The sequence below is a fragment of the Natrix helvetica genome, assembly GCF_964273705.1.
Source record: "Natrix helvetica genome assembly, chromosome: 7".
NCBI classification, from domain to species: Eukaryota; Metazoa; Chordata; class Lepidosauria; order Squamata; family Natricidae; genus Natrix; species Natrix helvetica.
The window spans coordinates 31,444,990-31,461,942 of NC_138558.1; the positions used below are offsets into that span (position 1 = coordinate 31,444,990).

At 34.3% G+C, this 16,953-nt stretch overlaps 2 protein-coding genes across 7 annotated transcripts in view; one reads left to right on the forward strand and one right to left on the reverse strand.

Moving 5' to 3' along the window:
• The window catches only part of INPP4B (inositol polyphosphate-4-phosphatase type II B), a 207,543-nt gene that overhangs the window by 183,424 nt on the left and 7,166 nt on the right, over positions 1–16,953 (forward strand). For all 6 annotated transcript variants that reach the window (XM_081959903.1, XM_081959904.1, XM_081959899.1 and 3 more), the window contains exon 24: positions 7,825–7,979. In XM_081959903.1, the coding sequence (XP_081816029.1) occupies positions 7,825–7,979 (155 nt within the window). The remainder of the gene's footprint in view (positions 1–7,824; positions 7,980–16,953) is intronic.
• IL15 (interleukin 15) overlaps positions 1–16,953 on the reverse strand; it is a 167,006-nt gene that overhangs the window by 102,956 nt on the left and 47,097 nt on the right. The gene's annotated exons all lie outside the window — the stretch shown is intronic.

Sequence of the window (16,953 nt, forward strand, 5' to 3'; positions counted from 1 at the left end):
ACTTGTGGACTTCAACTCCCAGAATTCCCCAGCCAGCATGGGGAATTCTGGAAGTTGAAGTCCACAAGACTTAAAGTTCCCAAGTTTGGACACCCCTGCATTATACAAAGGCAGCCTTATTAGTCTATGATAGCCAAAACTGAGGAGGAATTTGGTAGCACGCCCTCCAATTAAAATTTTATGAAAAGCGTAAGCTGTCATAAGGAGTAGCTCACTTCATCCGATCTCTGAAGCATTAAACTAACATAGGATTTGAAAAGGTAAAGAGGAAAATGCTTGGGGAGAAATGATGATTATGCAAATGCCATTACATGGGTAACATGTTACAAGTATTTCATCAATTAGCCATTGTAATGTATAAAAAAACAGATTCTGTTTCTGAAGTCCTGGGATCTTCTGATGCTTTGATGATCAGTTTGACAGGCTGTCTATAGTTCTGTTCTGAGTTTTTTAATCTGTAATTGAGTGCAAGTATCATGTTCTGTTACTTGTTGCATGTACCATTTCTTTCAGATATAGCAGTGGTTCTCAACCTTCCCAGTGCCGCGAGCTTTTAATACAGTTCCACATGTTGTGGTGACCCCCCAACCATAAAATTAGTGTCTCGGTTCCTAAGACCATTGAAAATATGTGTTTTCCTATGGTCTTAGGCGACCCCTGTGAAAGGGTCGTTCGACCCCCAAAGGGGTCCCAACCCACAGATTGAGAACCACTGACCTACTCAAGTGTAGATCTTGCTAAGAAACTGCAGTGTCCTTGTCCAGCATCATTTGTATAATTATGTTGTTGTGTTATTAATAGTTACATGTTACAAATCAATAACAGTTATACTTTTAGAATATCAGCTGTGCCGAGGACCACAAAGCATTGGTCTCTACTTATTCACATACAGAATATCTGATATTCTAATTTCTACTACTGTATATGAGATGGCACTACAAAAGAATTGTCGAGGCTTTCAAGTTTGTGCTTCTATTTTTAAAAATTAGGTTCAATTCATTACAGAATTTTGACCGGGCTTTTCTGAATTAAAATTAGAACTTCAAAGTAGTTATAACTGAACCAAGCAGATGCTGAAGAACAAAGAGTTTGGCAACAGAACAGAAAAAAAAAGATCAGAAAGATAAGACCCATGAGGAGAGGTTGTATAAACTGTACTTTATTAAAAGCAGATAAAAAGACACGGAAAATGTCTTGTACGGAAACAACTGTCACTTAGCTTATGGAATCTGCCATATAATATATGAACACCCATTTCCCAGTGAATACACCTTTTCGAATCACTGAACTTTGGAGATCCTGTGGAATTATAATTCTTAAAAAGTGCATATAAAAATAAAAATATGCAGTAATCTTTGCTGCCTACATGTCTTTAGCAAGCTAACTTACTAAATGAAATAATGCTCTTGCAGGGGCAAGTAATTTAATTTAGTTTTTTATAAATTTATTATTTAATGTATCTTGAAATATATTCTGTTGAATTATAATACAACCATCTTACTGAACATATTAGATCCAAGTTTCTTACAGCTATAAATTAGTAATTAGTAATAATAAAGCATTAATATGACAGTGAGATTCAGGGACTTTTGATCAATCAATTAATCTAATTTGGAATCTAGCTGAATTTTCTAATGGAGATACCTACTATTATCCATGTAATGGCAACATCATACTTGGCTTACTGCAGAACACTTAATCTGGAAGTGGCAGCAGTTGAGAATGTGACAGTCAGTGCATGTTACACACTTCTGTTGAAGCACTAAAGATTGAATACCAATTAGCTACTGAAACACATGTATAGCTTGCTTATAACATGGAAGGACAGATATAATTTGGGGAACAAAATACCTGATGAAATGCCTTCATCGTTATAGATGTCTTCAATACTGAAACCATTGAGAAGGCCCTTTAAATCATAGAGCATCATTTTTGGTCATCATTGAGTGACTTTTCAAAGCATTCTTGCCCCCTGGTATGTTCTGCCTTTTGAAATGTGTGAGGTACCCGTGTACAATTTATCCAGTTCTTCTCTGAATGCTGACTCAGTGGTTAAGTTGCTAGGCTTTACAGCTGGAAAGCCAGCAGCCCAGGTTCAAGACCCAAGCTCCACGTGATGGGGTGAGTTGCCATTCTCGCCACAACTCCTGCCAACTTAGCAATTTGAAAGCATGCAAATGCAAGTAGATAAATAGGAATCAATTTGGTGGGGAGATAACAGGTGTTCTGTGATGTCACGCTGGCCTCTTGACAGCGGAAATTTCTTCAGGCAGCACTGGCTCAATGGACTTGAAATGTAGATGAGCACTGCCCCTATAGATGGCAACAAGTAACCAAGTAAAATCTGCAGGGACTACTTTACTTTTTATAAAAAAAACTTTCTCTGAGTGACTGTTGGATGAATAGTTTTTAATGTTGCTCCTGTTTTCCTTCTCCCCAATGTTTTTAGCCCTATGTGTGCCTATGTTTTTTTGTGTGTGTGTGTGTTTGAATTTATTATTTGTGACGTATTTTTCTCACAGCCTCAAAATTCATTTGCAAGGAAGTAACATTGACATTATACTAAATATAGCATAATTATCTGGATTATTGATTTGAAAAATAATCCTGAAGGATTTATGGCATTTTTGCATGCAGGAATTACATGAGCCGCCTTCTTAAAATCATCTCAGATGTAAGGTGCAGTAGAATCAGTTTATTTTCTTTTATTCTATTTTTCTTTCTTATTAGACACTTATGAGGCAGTGAAAATATTTTGTGAAAATTGACCACAGTGATGGTCTCAACTTTTATTTGAATTGTGCATAACACTGAGAACAGTGTTAACAAGCTAAACGATGTCTTATGAGGCATTTGCTCCTACATATGGATGAAGAGAAAGTGAGCAAAAGACTACACATTACGTAGTTTTATATTCAGCTCAGTATGTCACAGTATGTCATATTTTATTTCAGGCCCTAAAAGTGACAATGATTATGTGAAACAACATTTCATATGTTCATTTCTCCTGAAGGTTGATTTAAATAAAGCTTCATTTTAAAATTCATGTTGAGATTTAGGTTTTAATATTCCTTTATCTAAAATAGATTCTTGGAATAAGTTTCACCAAATAGTAATACTACTATGTGGGATCTTGTGAATTGAACTTGATTCATTATCTTCAACAAAAAATCAGCTAAAAATTGCTTTTGGGTTAGAGAGATCCTCCAGAGCATATTTTGGGCAATTAAATGGAAAAAGAGAAAATACTATTGTTCTTTCACTTTATCAGTGAAAGCTATTCCATACCTTTTGTAAATACACTATTTACAAATACGATATGATACAAATTGCAAATATATATTACAATATTACTTTTGAAAGTATACTATCCACATTATTTCTAGATCATTATAGTCAATATTTGTTATTAAACTTATATCCTGCCTGAATTCCGGATACTCTGAACAGCTCACAACAATCAAAAGATACAAATTGCAATAAAATCAATTAAAAAGAAAAAAGAAAGATAATGATTTCAAGAAAACAGACCCGTTGGGAATGAAGTAAAGGGTCTCCCTCTCCCTCATCCACATGCAGTTTTAAACAACAGCAGAGTTGTTTAATTTTCTTTGGACATTTGCTATTGAAGATGTCCTGTTATTATGCATTAAGTCAGGGGTGTCCAAACTTGGGAACTTTAAGACTTGTGGACTTCAACTCCCAGAATTCCCCAGCCAGCCATGGCTGGCTGGGGAATTCTGGGAGTTGAAGTCCACAAGTCTTAAAGTTCCCAAGTTTGGACACCCCTGCATTAAGTGTTACAGATTTTTATACTGTATATAGTACATATTTGAAATTTATTTAATTAATATGAGATAATTCTGGCAAGTGAAAAACATTTCATTCTTATTGGAAAAACAATTACCAATAGGTCTATTAAATGTTTCAAATAATACTTATCTGTGACTTTTTGTTGCAAAATATGGGTCCATATACAAAGAACTTTTAAACAGTGAAAATATGCAGGTGAGAGAAATAGTCTGTGATAGACCAGATAGTGGCTAATTGAGATTCATCTCATTCCAGTTCTGCATTGACAATGTCATTGTATCTGGATTATCAAGTTTGAGAAATTCCTGGAATTTCTTCTTAGATTGCTCTCGCAGCTGTTCTGCTGTTTAGCTATTTTGAAAGCAAAATGAAATAGTCTGCATATAAGAGTCAGATTATCTAGGTTTTATATTCCTTTAAATTGCTGTAAACCCAAAGAGAAAATGGAGCTTATGGTAAAGCTATTTATACTTATCGTTAAGATCTATAATACTATCCAAAATGGTTTCTAAGCATAATGAAAGACTGCTGCTTGCTATATTTTACTTTCTTGCTACTTGCTGTCACCTGCATATATTTTAACACCAGAAGATACTAGGTTGGTAGATTCAAGATATTGAGTCTTTTTGGAGCAGCATCTAGTTTGAACAACTTACCTTGACAGTCAGGTCCAATATCATAAATGTTTTTTATTATAAATGGGCACTAAATACTTCCACGGGTATATCTTGTTGATAGGTTTTTTTTCCCTATTTTTAAACTTTGCTGAACCTATCACTCATTATATAGCTTTTTGCGTACATAAAATAATAGATATAAGTGCAAAAGTACATTCATTGCTACTTAAAATTTTTATAATATAACATAAATATCCATCTTCCTTGTTTTCTTCCTTGTTTTCTTAAAATACAAGAAAGAACTGCTAATTCCCATATCCTGTGTCTTATCTATAAACAAATCCTCAAAACGTAACATTTCAGTCCCGATCACCAAAAGTCCATTAAGGATAGATAGATAGATAGATAGATAGATAGATAGATAGATAGATAGATAGATAGATAGATAGATGATAGATAGATAGATAGATAGATGTATTTGTGTTACAACCCCTGGTATGCCTAAATATGGGAGGAAGGTCACTACTCCCTCTTTCTGTCCTTCGGCTCCTCACAGAAGACCATGCAGGCAGAAAACCATATTTTTATCTTTAATGTTGCCTTTTTATATATATATATATATATATATATTTGTGTTGTATTTGTACTGATAAATAAATAAAGGGAGACTAGTATAGATCTATTTCGAGCTAATTAGCTCTCATCAGCTAGCCATACCCTTACTGGGATTTGAACCTGGGCTGTATTATGTCTTAGGCAGGAGTCTTAGCCACTAAGCCACAGGCTCGCCTCCTTATCAGTTGAGCCAGGGAAATAGGTATGTATTTGTATACAAATGTATGTACACGCACGCACGCACATACATACATACATACATACATACACACACACACACACACACACACACACACACACATATATATATATATATATACATATATACACACATACGTGTGTGTGTGTGTGTGTTTATATGTATGTATGTATGTATGTATGTATGTATGTATGTATGTATTTGTGTTACAACCCCTGGTATGCCAAATATGGGAGGGAGCTCACTACTCCCCCTTTCTGTCCTTCGGCTCATTACAGAAAACCATCCAGGCAGAAAACCATATTTTTTTATTTTTAATGTTGCCTTTTTATATTTGTGTTCTATTTGTGCTGATAATTTTTTTAAAAATAAAAAATATGGTTTTCTGCCTGGATGGTTTTCTGTAATGAGCCGAAGTGCTGGCTTTGTTTCAGTAAGTGGAATGATTGGTTGTGTGGTTGTATCATGATTGGTAGATTGGTGCTGATTGGTGCTGGCTGTGTGTACATTGTTGTTTTGTATTGTAACGGCCTGGCTGGTGGGTGGTGTTCGTTTGTTGACTAGGGCTGGTTTCCAGATGTTTGGTAGGTGGGAGGTATCATCACGTTTATTCATGTTGTGGGGGTGTCTCTCTATTTCGATGGCTTCCATAATTATTCTCTTGTTGAAGTGTTCAGTTTTGGAGATTAATGAAATTGATTTTGAAGCAACCAAATTAATCTCCAAAACTGAACACTTCAACAAGAGAATAATTATGAAATATATATATGCTGGTCTTGTTGTATTCAGGTCTTTTCCTGTGTAAGATTGAGATTGTCTTGGCAATGTTTCAGCGAGGTCCCACTCACCATCTTCAGGCTGGTGTTTTCTGCTTCGTGCTTGTGCTAGTAAAGCATGGTCAGAGCTGCCGTCTTTCTATAAATCTTGGTGGGGGAGTGTGGAGTGCTGGCTTTGTTGCTGTAAGTGGGTTGATTGGCTGTGTAGTTGCATCCTGATTGGTAGATGGAGTTGATGTTTGTAGATTGGTCGGCTGTTTCATATCATCCTGTGTGGCTGAGGTGTTGGCTGTGTGTCCGTTGTTCTTTTGTGTTGTAACGACCTGGGTGGTGGGTGGGGCTTGTTTGTTGACTAGGGCTAGTGTTGTTTTATTATATTATTGTGTTTTCTTGCTTTTATGATGTTATGGGAATAAAAATGAATACCAGGTAGGCAGAATTTTTCCCCCTATTTTCCTCCCCCAAAACTAAGGTGCGTCTTATACTCCGGTGCATTTTTACTCCGAAAAATATGGTAGTTTCCTTTCAAAAGCAGGCCAACTGTAATTTTCTCGGATAACTATTCCCTCATCTTCCAGAGTTCTAAACCCACCAGAAATCATTGTCTTGTAGTCTCCTCATGAGGAGCAATTGTCTAGAGCACTTGAGGTCACTTTCAAGTCCTATCCATGTCCGAAGAGGAATTACAAAAAATTCAGTTGTTCGATAACTCTTCATTCGGCCACAGTCATTAGTTCCATTTTTGTGAACTGTCTTCAATTTGCCATTTATTTCCATGAAGTCCAGAACCAAAATCTCAAAGGAAATCCAGCAATCCAGTCTTTAATTATCCAAAAATTATGAATTCTAGCTTATGTAAGGCCCATTCATAATAAAAATAAATAGCATATGAAAACTACTACCACCATTCACAAAAGCATAAGTTAAATTGTTAAGCACTGTTAAGTGAAATTGTATTATTTAATGTCTACATATTGGGCCACCTTGACTGCCATGTCAAATGGCTCCCCTATCATGACTTGCTGACATTTAATTAAACATTTCCCTATAACCATAGAACAGGGGAAGAGTGGATATAGGAACGCAAATGAATTTCCTGTGAGACTACATCTTGAATTGACTTACCAACTCGAAGTCAAAACATTTCTTTTTGTCACTGGTGTCTGTCTTCCACATTTTGATGCATTCAGCCTAACGATTGATATTCATTCTATATATTAATAGAACTTGATTTTTATTTATTCATTTATTTATTTATATTCTTATCTAATTTCTATACATTTGCTTGACTATAGACAATTATTGTAAAAGTATTATTTAATGAATAAACTATATTTGTGTTATCAAAAGAACAAAGCTGAAAATATTTTTGAGACATGCGATGTATTGGTTTCTCTACAGCATATGGTTACATATGCTAGATCAGCATTCCTCAAACCCTTCCGGCTTGTTTGAGGGGACAGTGGTGGGTGAGAGAGAGAGGATGGTTTTGCACAGGTGCACGGACCACAAATGCTGCTTCACATGCACACACGCTCACCCACCATTTCCACACCTTGGTTCCAAACAGATGCAGCCCAGCACCAGGCCACAGACAGGGTTGGGTACCCCTACGCTAGATAATGCAATATGCCTGTAATTAAAATGAATATATTACTTGGTTTTCTTTGTGCATTATAAACAATCCAACAAAAACTTTATTATGCCCCCCAAAACAGCACTTAACAATAGACTGTAAAAATGTATAGACGTGTAAAATTATAATATGAAAGAAAAGAAATGATATCTTCATTTTGCACTATAGATTTGCCGCAAGTTAAATGGTGTACGGTTCACCTGCTGTAAAAGTGCCAAAGATAGGACGTCAATGTCAGTGACGCTGGAACAATGTTCAATTTTAAGAGATGAGCATCAATTGCACAAAGATTTCTTTATTCGAGCACTGGACTGCATGAGGAGGTATGTTCTTAATCTTCACTGTTTGTTATCCATTTACCATATTTTCATATTTTATCTATTCACCATATTTTCAAGTTTGCAGATAGCAATAGCACTTAGATTACGTACCGCTTCACTGTGCTTTACAGTCCTCTCTAAATGGTTTACAGAGTTAGCATATTGCCCCCAACAACCTGGCTCCCCATTTTACCGATTTCGGAAGGATGGAAGGCTGTGTCAACCTTGAGCCGGTGAGACCCAAACCGCCAAACTTCTGGCAGCCGCTGATCAGCAGAAGTAGCCTGCAGTACTGCATTCTAATCACTGCACCACTGCAGCTCTTAGGTGTGTTTTAATCTACGCTTCCCTGACTAAGTCAGGGTACAGTTTGAAAGAAGTACATTTTCATTACTTTCCCAAGCCAGGATCATATTTCAGATCTTTCATAGATATATTTTTTTCTGAAATATGAATTCTCACAAAGATTGTCAGAATACTGCTAAATATATATTACGTTTTAACATACTTTATTTCCCTTGGTTCTTTTATGAGTTTCTTCAATTAAAGACAAATAAAGTACAGCAACCAAACTTAATTAAGCTGGCACTTGATTTTTTAAAATTAAATTACTTTGCAATCAGTTGTAATTATACAATGAATCTGATTAAATTAATCAAGCTTTGTAATTAGGAGTGGTGGCTTGATTTCCTTATTGGCAATAATTTTAAATGAAACAAAATAATAGCTTGTAAAGGTCAGATTTATTATTTTCAAAGGAACTTGCATTATGTACACTTGGTAATTTGGACAAGTGCTGAAAAACACATTTTTTAAATTAAAAAATAAACATTGTTTACACTTGGTAACTAACTCTTTTATACTGAATTCCAGATATCTTCTTTCATGAATAATTATTTGGCAAGAATTAATTGATCATGCTTTGAAATCCAGTAGAAAATTAAAAAGTCTAGACATTTATCAATATTCCTTGCTATGCAAAGAAAACATAACAGTTCCTGTTTATAAATTATTTGAACTGCATGCAGATGACTTGACTAAAAGAAATTAGATATTCTAATAATGCCCTTCTATTAAATGGATGAATTACACTTTTGGAAAAGCTGCTAATGACTATAATAATAAATCAGTGGGACCATAGAACAATTCAATTCTTTAGCTCTTTTATAAATTGCTAATGTTGCATGATACTATTTACACTATTTCACATATTCCATTATTGTCCATATATCCTATCCCTGTTTAGTTTTTCATTCATGATTGGCAATGCATGTACTAACTTTCATGTTGAATGTGCTTATATTGATTATTGGTGTATTTTATTTATTTAATCCTAAACTCTATTCATTTACAGCTACTCTGCTTTTCACGATCAGTTTGTAATCCATAAAACAGGATATCTACTGTGGCGGAATAAAAGCATTATATAGCTGCCCATCACACAAAAAGTGACTCTGGGTGGTATATAACAATTAACTAAAACAATAAATATATAAAACTATCATCATTAAAATATAAAATATAAAAAACCACAAGAGAGAGTGGATGTTAACCATTATAGTGGAGCCATCCTAGAGTCATATTTTCTCCCATTTGTGAATCAAACTAAACTACATGGTTTTCAGGAATTACTCCTGATGGAATGCACATAACACCAGAATAAAAATTTAAGTAGCACCATTTTCAAGTAATAGCATAACCAGTCAAAGAACTTAAAAAAATAATCTCCTGTCCATTATAACCTTGTATTAATTTTTAGGCTTTTTCTATTAACAATAATACTAAGGGGGACTACTTTAAATAATCCATTAAATCATACAAGGTTACAAAAAATGAAGCTCTGAATAATGATCTGTCAGTAAGATCAAATTAAGCCAATTGTCTTTACTTTCCATAGAAAAAGTGCTCCCATTATTTATTATTCCACAAAATATAGATATAAGGAACATTTTTTTTTAGTATTGGGGGGGAAACTGCCATGAAAGTGTTTTCACTGTTTATGAAAATGATATCAGCATATCTGCCCAGAGTTGATGCAACTAAATAAAGTTATAATTCTTCTGAATTTATTGCAATTTTTTGGAGATGTTAAAAAGTTAGAGCTCAAAAAAAGAAGAAAATTTTGTCTATATCTTTGAAGGACTTCTGCATTTTTAAACAGCTTTCATTTAAAAATATTTTATAAGTATGATCTAAAATAAATGCTACTAGGTAAAATATATGTTTCTCCATTTATATGATGGTTTGATAAAACATTCCTTTAAAAAGTTACATATTTGAAAATGCAGGAACTTGATTTGAGGTTTTTTTTAAAAAGCCTTTGGACTGTGCAGTAGGAAAAGCTTTTCATTCCCTGAAATACTTGAAAGCGTTCTAATGGAATCAAAGCCAAAGCAATGCATCATTTCTTACTTCTGCAATGTGAAATGGTGTCAAATAGTGATGATTATATTGACTAGGCTAACAATGATCAGTTGTAATTATTGTCATATGCTGGTCTTGGCATTTTGAAAACGGCATTGCAAAATGAACCCTCTCTTGGCACTAAATGCTAGCTTACATCAACAATATCACACAAAGCTCAACAATCGTAACATAGCACTTATTATGATTTAATGATAAATTATCAGTCTTCAGGGTAGACCAGTCTTGATATTTGAATGATAGCTTTTTAACCCCATGAATAATGTATTAATCTTTGGTAATTTTGGAGTTTGCAGTAGTGATAGAAATAAAAATTATGCAATACAGTATAGAGAAACACTAAAATTTACAAGATTTTTTCTGATTGTTGAATTGCAAGGAGAAGTCTAAGAAGTCACCATGAGTAAAAACTGACTCAAAAGCACACAAAAAGGAGAAAAGAAAATATAGCATTTTCCCAATTTCTTAGAAAATAGCTTCTAGAATCACTGCTATTGGAACTAGAATTAAGGGGAATTAAACGGTTCAGCAAAATATTTCATTGTCAGTAAGTCAGATATGAATGTCATTGGCAAAAGAAATGTATAATAATGTATGCTACTTGGTTAAAAAGCTATCTACATTTGGTGACATTTCCTGATTGATGCAAATTAAAATATATACTTTGGAATAGAAATAATACAGTTTAGAAGGAAAGTGGAGAAATGAGAACTTAGTGAAATTTGCATTGCATACAAGCCTGCTATAAACGCAACACAAGTTTGGGAATTAGACATAGGCAAAATCTGCAGTTTGGCATCATCCAAAACTAATCTTAATGAAAAAGCACCTAGTTGTTTACTAGCTACAAGTTAATTCTGAGTATCCAGAAATGGATTTTCTACACTTGTATAGATGACATGGCCCAGAGAAATCAGGAGATTCAGGCAGTTCAAATGAGCATAAAGATTTATTGGAAGCTACAAGAATCTGAACTACTAACTGTCAAGGGGAATTAGTGGAAGTTAAGAAAGGAATTCAAGATGGGCTGGATTTAGTTCTCCTTTGGACATTCAAAGATTCATGATTGATGATGAGTTTGACCCCCCTTGGGCTCAGCCTGGTCATTTCCTACAATGGAAATCTGAATACCAAAACAAGCTGGATATAGATTCAACCCTTCAGGCACATTCTCTGAAAGATAAAAAGCAACACAATCTATTTCATTAAACGTCAATATAATAAACAAGCATGTGTTTCCTGTATGATATTTATATGTAGAAGTAATACTATTTCCCGCATTGATCTAAATTCTATTCTAATTTAAAATACGATTTATGTAAGTGTTTTATTCAATAGTAGCTTTTATTAACTATGCTATTATTATTATTTCACAATCAACAGATTGGATCAAGCAGTTTGGAGTTCTACAAATTTGGGGAAGTTAAAAATTGTTCCTCATGGTCAAAAATTTGGAAACCTTTGCTCTAAAGTTGCCTCATCAATACTATCAGGAGCCATATGCTCCAAGTATATTTAATACCATGAATGCACCAAATGTTATTAAGAGAGTAATTGAAAGCACTGGTAGTCTAATTCTCTTTCCTGTTAGCTGTTGATTCTAAATAGTCTATTGTTACTATCTCCTTGACACACATGAATCCTAGTTTTAAAGATTTCAGCATTTTTTGAATTTTATTTCTGTCATTTAAGACCATGAAATTAAAGTTTATGGAAATTCTCAGTCACCCAGGTCATAGTTGTCCCATAGGTGCTTTTTCAAGAGGCATCTGGACTTTCTTGTTTTTCTTTAAAGATCTTTTGCTTCTCATCCAAGAAGAAGCTTGGATGAGAAGTGAGATGTCTTGAAAGAAAAACCAAAAAAAGCACCTTTCGGACAACCATTGAAATTAACTTGTTCCTACTGTCCTAAAGAAATATATATTGAAACAACCCTGGTGAACTTGCAATTCAGAAATCAATTAAGGAAGAGCAGTTCAATGAGCTTTTAAGATAAAGGAGATTCTAAGGAGGGAAGTTTATTCCATTATCTCTTTGGGGGTTAGAATAAGAAACAGATGTGATAGAGAGTCTGTCCCACTCTCTGCTGGAAGACACCAATGATTTATTTGTTTACTGACATTTCTATGCTGCTCAATTCCAGCAGGCTCTGAGTAGCTTATGAAACTTATTTATTCATCATGTTTATGGGGCCACCCATCTCACAAGAGCGTAACTCTGCCTGGCATGCAACAATTAATTAAAAGAAAAACAAATATATGAAGAACACTCATCATTAAAAACTTTTTTAAAAAACTACTTAAAAAGCACACAATCAGAGATGATAAAGTTAGCCATAGTAACGGGAGCTATTGCAAGATATTCCCAATCCCTGGGAATCCCCAGGCTTGAAGGCATGGCCATATCTTGAGGGACTTGTGGAATGTTATAAAAGATGAAGCTAACATCATGTTTGGGAAGTAGAAATGCCCTTGAAAGAGAAGGCCAGTCTCTTGAGACTTGCCAAGTGCAATTGTCCTATGATAATCAAATGTTATACTATATTTGAAGGGCAAAGAAAGTTTTCTAAAAAAGTAAAAATATAATCCAAAACCCTCATTCCCAATAGCTAGATACATCTAAATACAATCAGGTTTCTGTATTCTCACTCTGTTACTATAAGTATAGTTCTATTTGCTCTACAAACTGAAAAGTCTTCCTAAAATGCCAGGAGACAATGTACTGTACATATTTACCCTAGATTTTGTGCTAACATTTATTTAATGGCTCTCTGTTTCCTTTGCCAAACCTGGCTAGTTACCTTATCTATTTATTCAAAACAAATAGCTGAGACAACTTCATATGCTAAGATAGTAGAATATGAAGCCACATTTATAACAGTCTTGTTTGATATATCTCAGCTTTTCTATTAAGATCCCTAGAACTATTCAGCTATATATTCTTTGGGGAGTTGAATTTTGAAATACTTCTCGGATCTCTTGCTTAAATATCCTTGTGTATGCATCAGCAATTCTTTTCACAATTTTGTATCCTCTTTGAAGATTATAAGAAAAACCTGAGATTAATGTCAGATTAGTATGCCATCAGAAATACGTGCTTGCACAAGAGATTCTATGATTCCATATTCTATTATTTGCACCAGATTTGACCATGATAAAAATATTCTCATTGTTTTTAACTGATTAATGTATAAATAAGAAAAAGTTGAAAAGTAGAATATGAACATTTTTTTAAAAAAATCCTCTTCTATCACTCCTCTTTCATGGAATGATTTATTGTATTAAATTGGATCTTGCCAAAACTCAATTTGTGATCAATTTAGCACATACTTGTTAAAGCTGTTCAACATGCAGCAGAAAATTCATTGATCTAATCTTATCCTGTTCAGCAATTATCTAGTTAGAATTTAAATAAATTTTTTTTGTAATACAATTCAATATTGATTTTATAAGTTATGATTAATGAAGCTATGTATGTTTGTATCTTTGTTCTTTATTTAAATAACAGTTCTTAGCTTGTACTTCAAAATATATGGTTCATATTCTAATAATTTACTTTTGCAAGCCAGCAAATTGACTGCACCAAGATCAGAATTGTAGTCATACATACTGTACATGAATAGCAAGTTATCAGTTTTCAAACTTAGCATCTGTTTCTATTGCTGAGCTATAACATTGCACCTTGACAGTCTATTTCTTATCTCTTCCTCATACTAGCTAGAGATGAAATTACCTGAAATTATGATGTACCATATTTTTCGGAGTATAAGACACACCTCTTTCCCTCAAAAAAAGAGGCTGGAAATCTGGGTGCGTTTTAAACACTGAATACAGCATTTTTTGCCTCCTGAAACCCCACCCCCTTCAACAAAATGGCTGTACATAACCTTTAGGAGGCTTATAGAGTGCTCCTGGGGGCTGGGGAGGGCAAAAATGAGCTATTCCCAAGCCCCCAGGAGCACTCTATAAGCCTCCTAAAGGCTATGCATGTCCTTTTTTTTTTTACAAAAAACGGATCTATTTTCATGAAAAACGGGCTGGTTTTGGGGGGTCTGCAGAGTGCAAAAACCTTTTTTTTAATTTGCCTCTTCAAAATTTTGGTGCGTCTTATACTCCAGTGCATCTTATACTCCTAAAAACATCGTATTTAAAAAGGGGTACAAAAAGGGGAGGAGGATGGCCATACCTCAATTCTTAATCCTATAGTATTTTTGTTATGTGATGTAGCTTTGTTGAAAAGCAGTACAAACTAGAAAGTTGAAAAGCAATACAGACTACAAGCAAAGAAAAAGCTGCATGTTCCCCAGTATATATCTAATTATTTTTTGTGCTGCAATCTTGTGTTTTAGACTGATATGCTTTATTACACCAAAAAGCATCAGCTTAAAATAACATAAAGATGAAGTAGCCATTAATATAATTTTAAAAAGAAACAAATTAAAAAGGATGTGAGTTGAGTACAATAACTGAAGATGATAAATTACAAATTTTACAGTATGTAAGTTCCAATTAAGCCTAACGGCTTGCGACACAATAGTCAAATTTTAGCCACTTTCTTGGAAACATCAGTGAGTAAAAACCACATTTTCTGTTAGCGATGTTAGTTAGTGAATATTTTGCAGTTAGAGAAGTTATCAGTCCTACTGTCCAATCTCTTTAATGATATATTGGCCAAACCATGAGTTTATGAACAGCAATCTCAATTTCAATATCCGAACAGATACATCAACTACTTGTTTATTCTGCTTCTGTAATTGAGATGTTCTTGGAAGAAATCCTTGTAACATTTCCCTATTAACACCATCAAGGAGAAGGCAGCTAGGTGTACCATAGTGAATACCCCTTACTATGAAAATACAAAAATCTGGAATATATGTTTAGAAGTAGATAAGCTTGAAACAGAAGTATTGTTAATTTGTGCTCAGTTGCAATAGTTGTGAGGGGGGGTTAAGAATCTAATTTTCGTTAATTATTTGGTTCTTGAATTTATTTCTAGTCTCTTAAGGTTTTGATTTTTAAATGTGTGACATTTTTATTTTCTTCCTTGATTTTAATTAGAAGCTTCTGAATTTATTTTACTACAGCCTTAAAAATGCATACATTAAAATTAATATAAAATATATTTATGTGTCCATATAGATCTATTTATATACTTGCATGTGTGTGTATATATACATGTGCACACACACAAACACAGATTATAGTCATTTCTTACACACAAAACCAGTAGGGTAACTTTTACGTCTGTCACTCTTGCGAAATCTCGGGAAGAAGGCAGTGGCAAACACTTCCAAAATGTTGCCAGGAGAGAAAATTGTCTTGACTTGTCCATACAGTCACCAAAAGTCAAGTTTGACTTGAAGATATATATCGTCTGTCATATTCCTATTTGTGATAGATTCGCTTAAGTGATTTTTAGCCCTGTCAAATATGTCCTAGTAATAGAAATCCTGAGAAATCCCGATTTAAGTAATCAAGAATTGATTTTGCCATTAGGGCCTACTCAGATTAACTCTAGGATTTAAATTAACAGTGCAAAAAAATTACTATGTTAATTATCTATTAACCCATTAACATTTGCCATGTTGGTTAGCAAAATACCATATTCTTCTTACATTCTTTCTGAGAAAGTTGCTCAGCTAGCAGATTTAATATCATTTGTTTGCAAGCGTGCCTTGCAGAAACTAGCCATTGTGAAGAGATTAATTGCTGTGATCCACCATAAATCCCGCTAGCTTTGAAAACTACAGTGCTTTCCTTTTATGGTACTGGGAAAATGTTCATAAAATATTCCAGATTCTTACTGAAAAGAAATAATAAGAATTCTGGAAATATTTGGAATGATCTAATTTTGACAATTATGGTCTAAGTGGGAATGATTTCTTTTATTAAAATGACATCATAACAATTATTCTTAATAAGGTTGTTTATTCAATATATATATAATTGCAATGCTGAATTTCAAAGTGATTAAAGAAATTTCCAAAGATAAACACAACAAACTACATATGTAAAAACAGATACAAAGCGCCAACTGAAATCTGTTGTCCATAAGCAACGGTGACAATCCTTACAGATCCAAAGCTTGGTGGAACACTAACCCTTCCTAAATACCTACAAAGAGGGCACTAAATGAACCATACATATAGAAATTTTAAAACCATTTTTACATGACAAACAAATGGGATCAGCCAGTCCCATTCACTAGAATAATTTTTAAGATATCCTGGCGCCAAGCCATGAAGATTGGTTCGTAGGGTAGAAAGTGGTCCCCAGTCTTTCCAGCTCCACAGACCTGGAGCAAGTGGCAGTGGCAGGGGGATGGTTTCACCTGCGCAACCTAATCTTAGGCATTCACAAATTGAGTTTTGCATGCTGGTCTGCCGCTTGTGCAGCCCAGTTTTCAATGGGTTGCAGATCGATACTAGTCTAGAGACCAGGGTTTGGGGACCCCTGGGGTAGCATTTTACTTTAAATTGTATTTGGAAACCTATTGGCATTAGTTGCAAAATTAATGTTACATAGCTGTAATAGTTTTGACTGCCAGAAAGTGG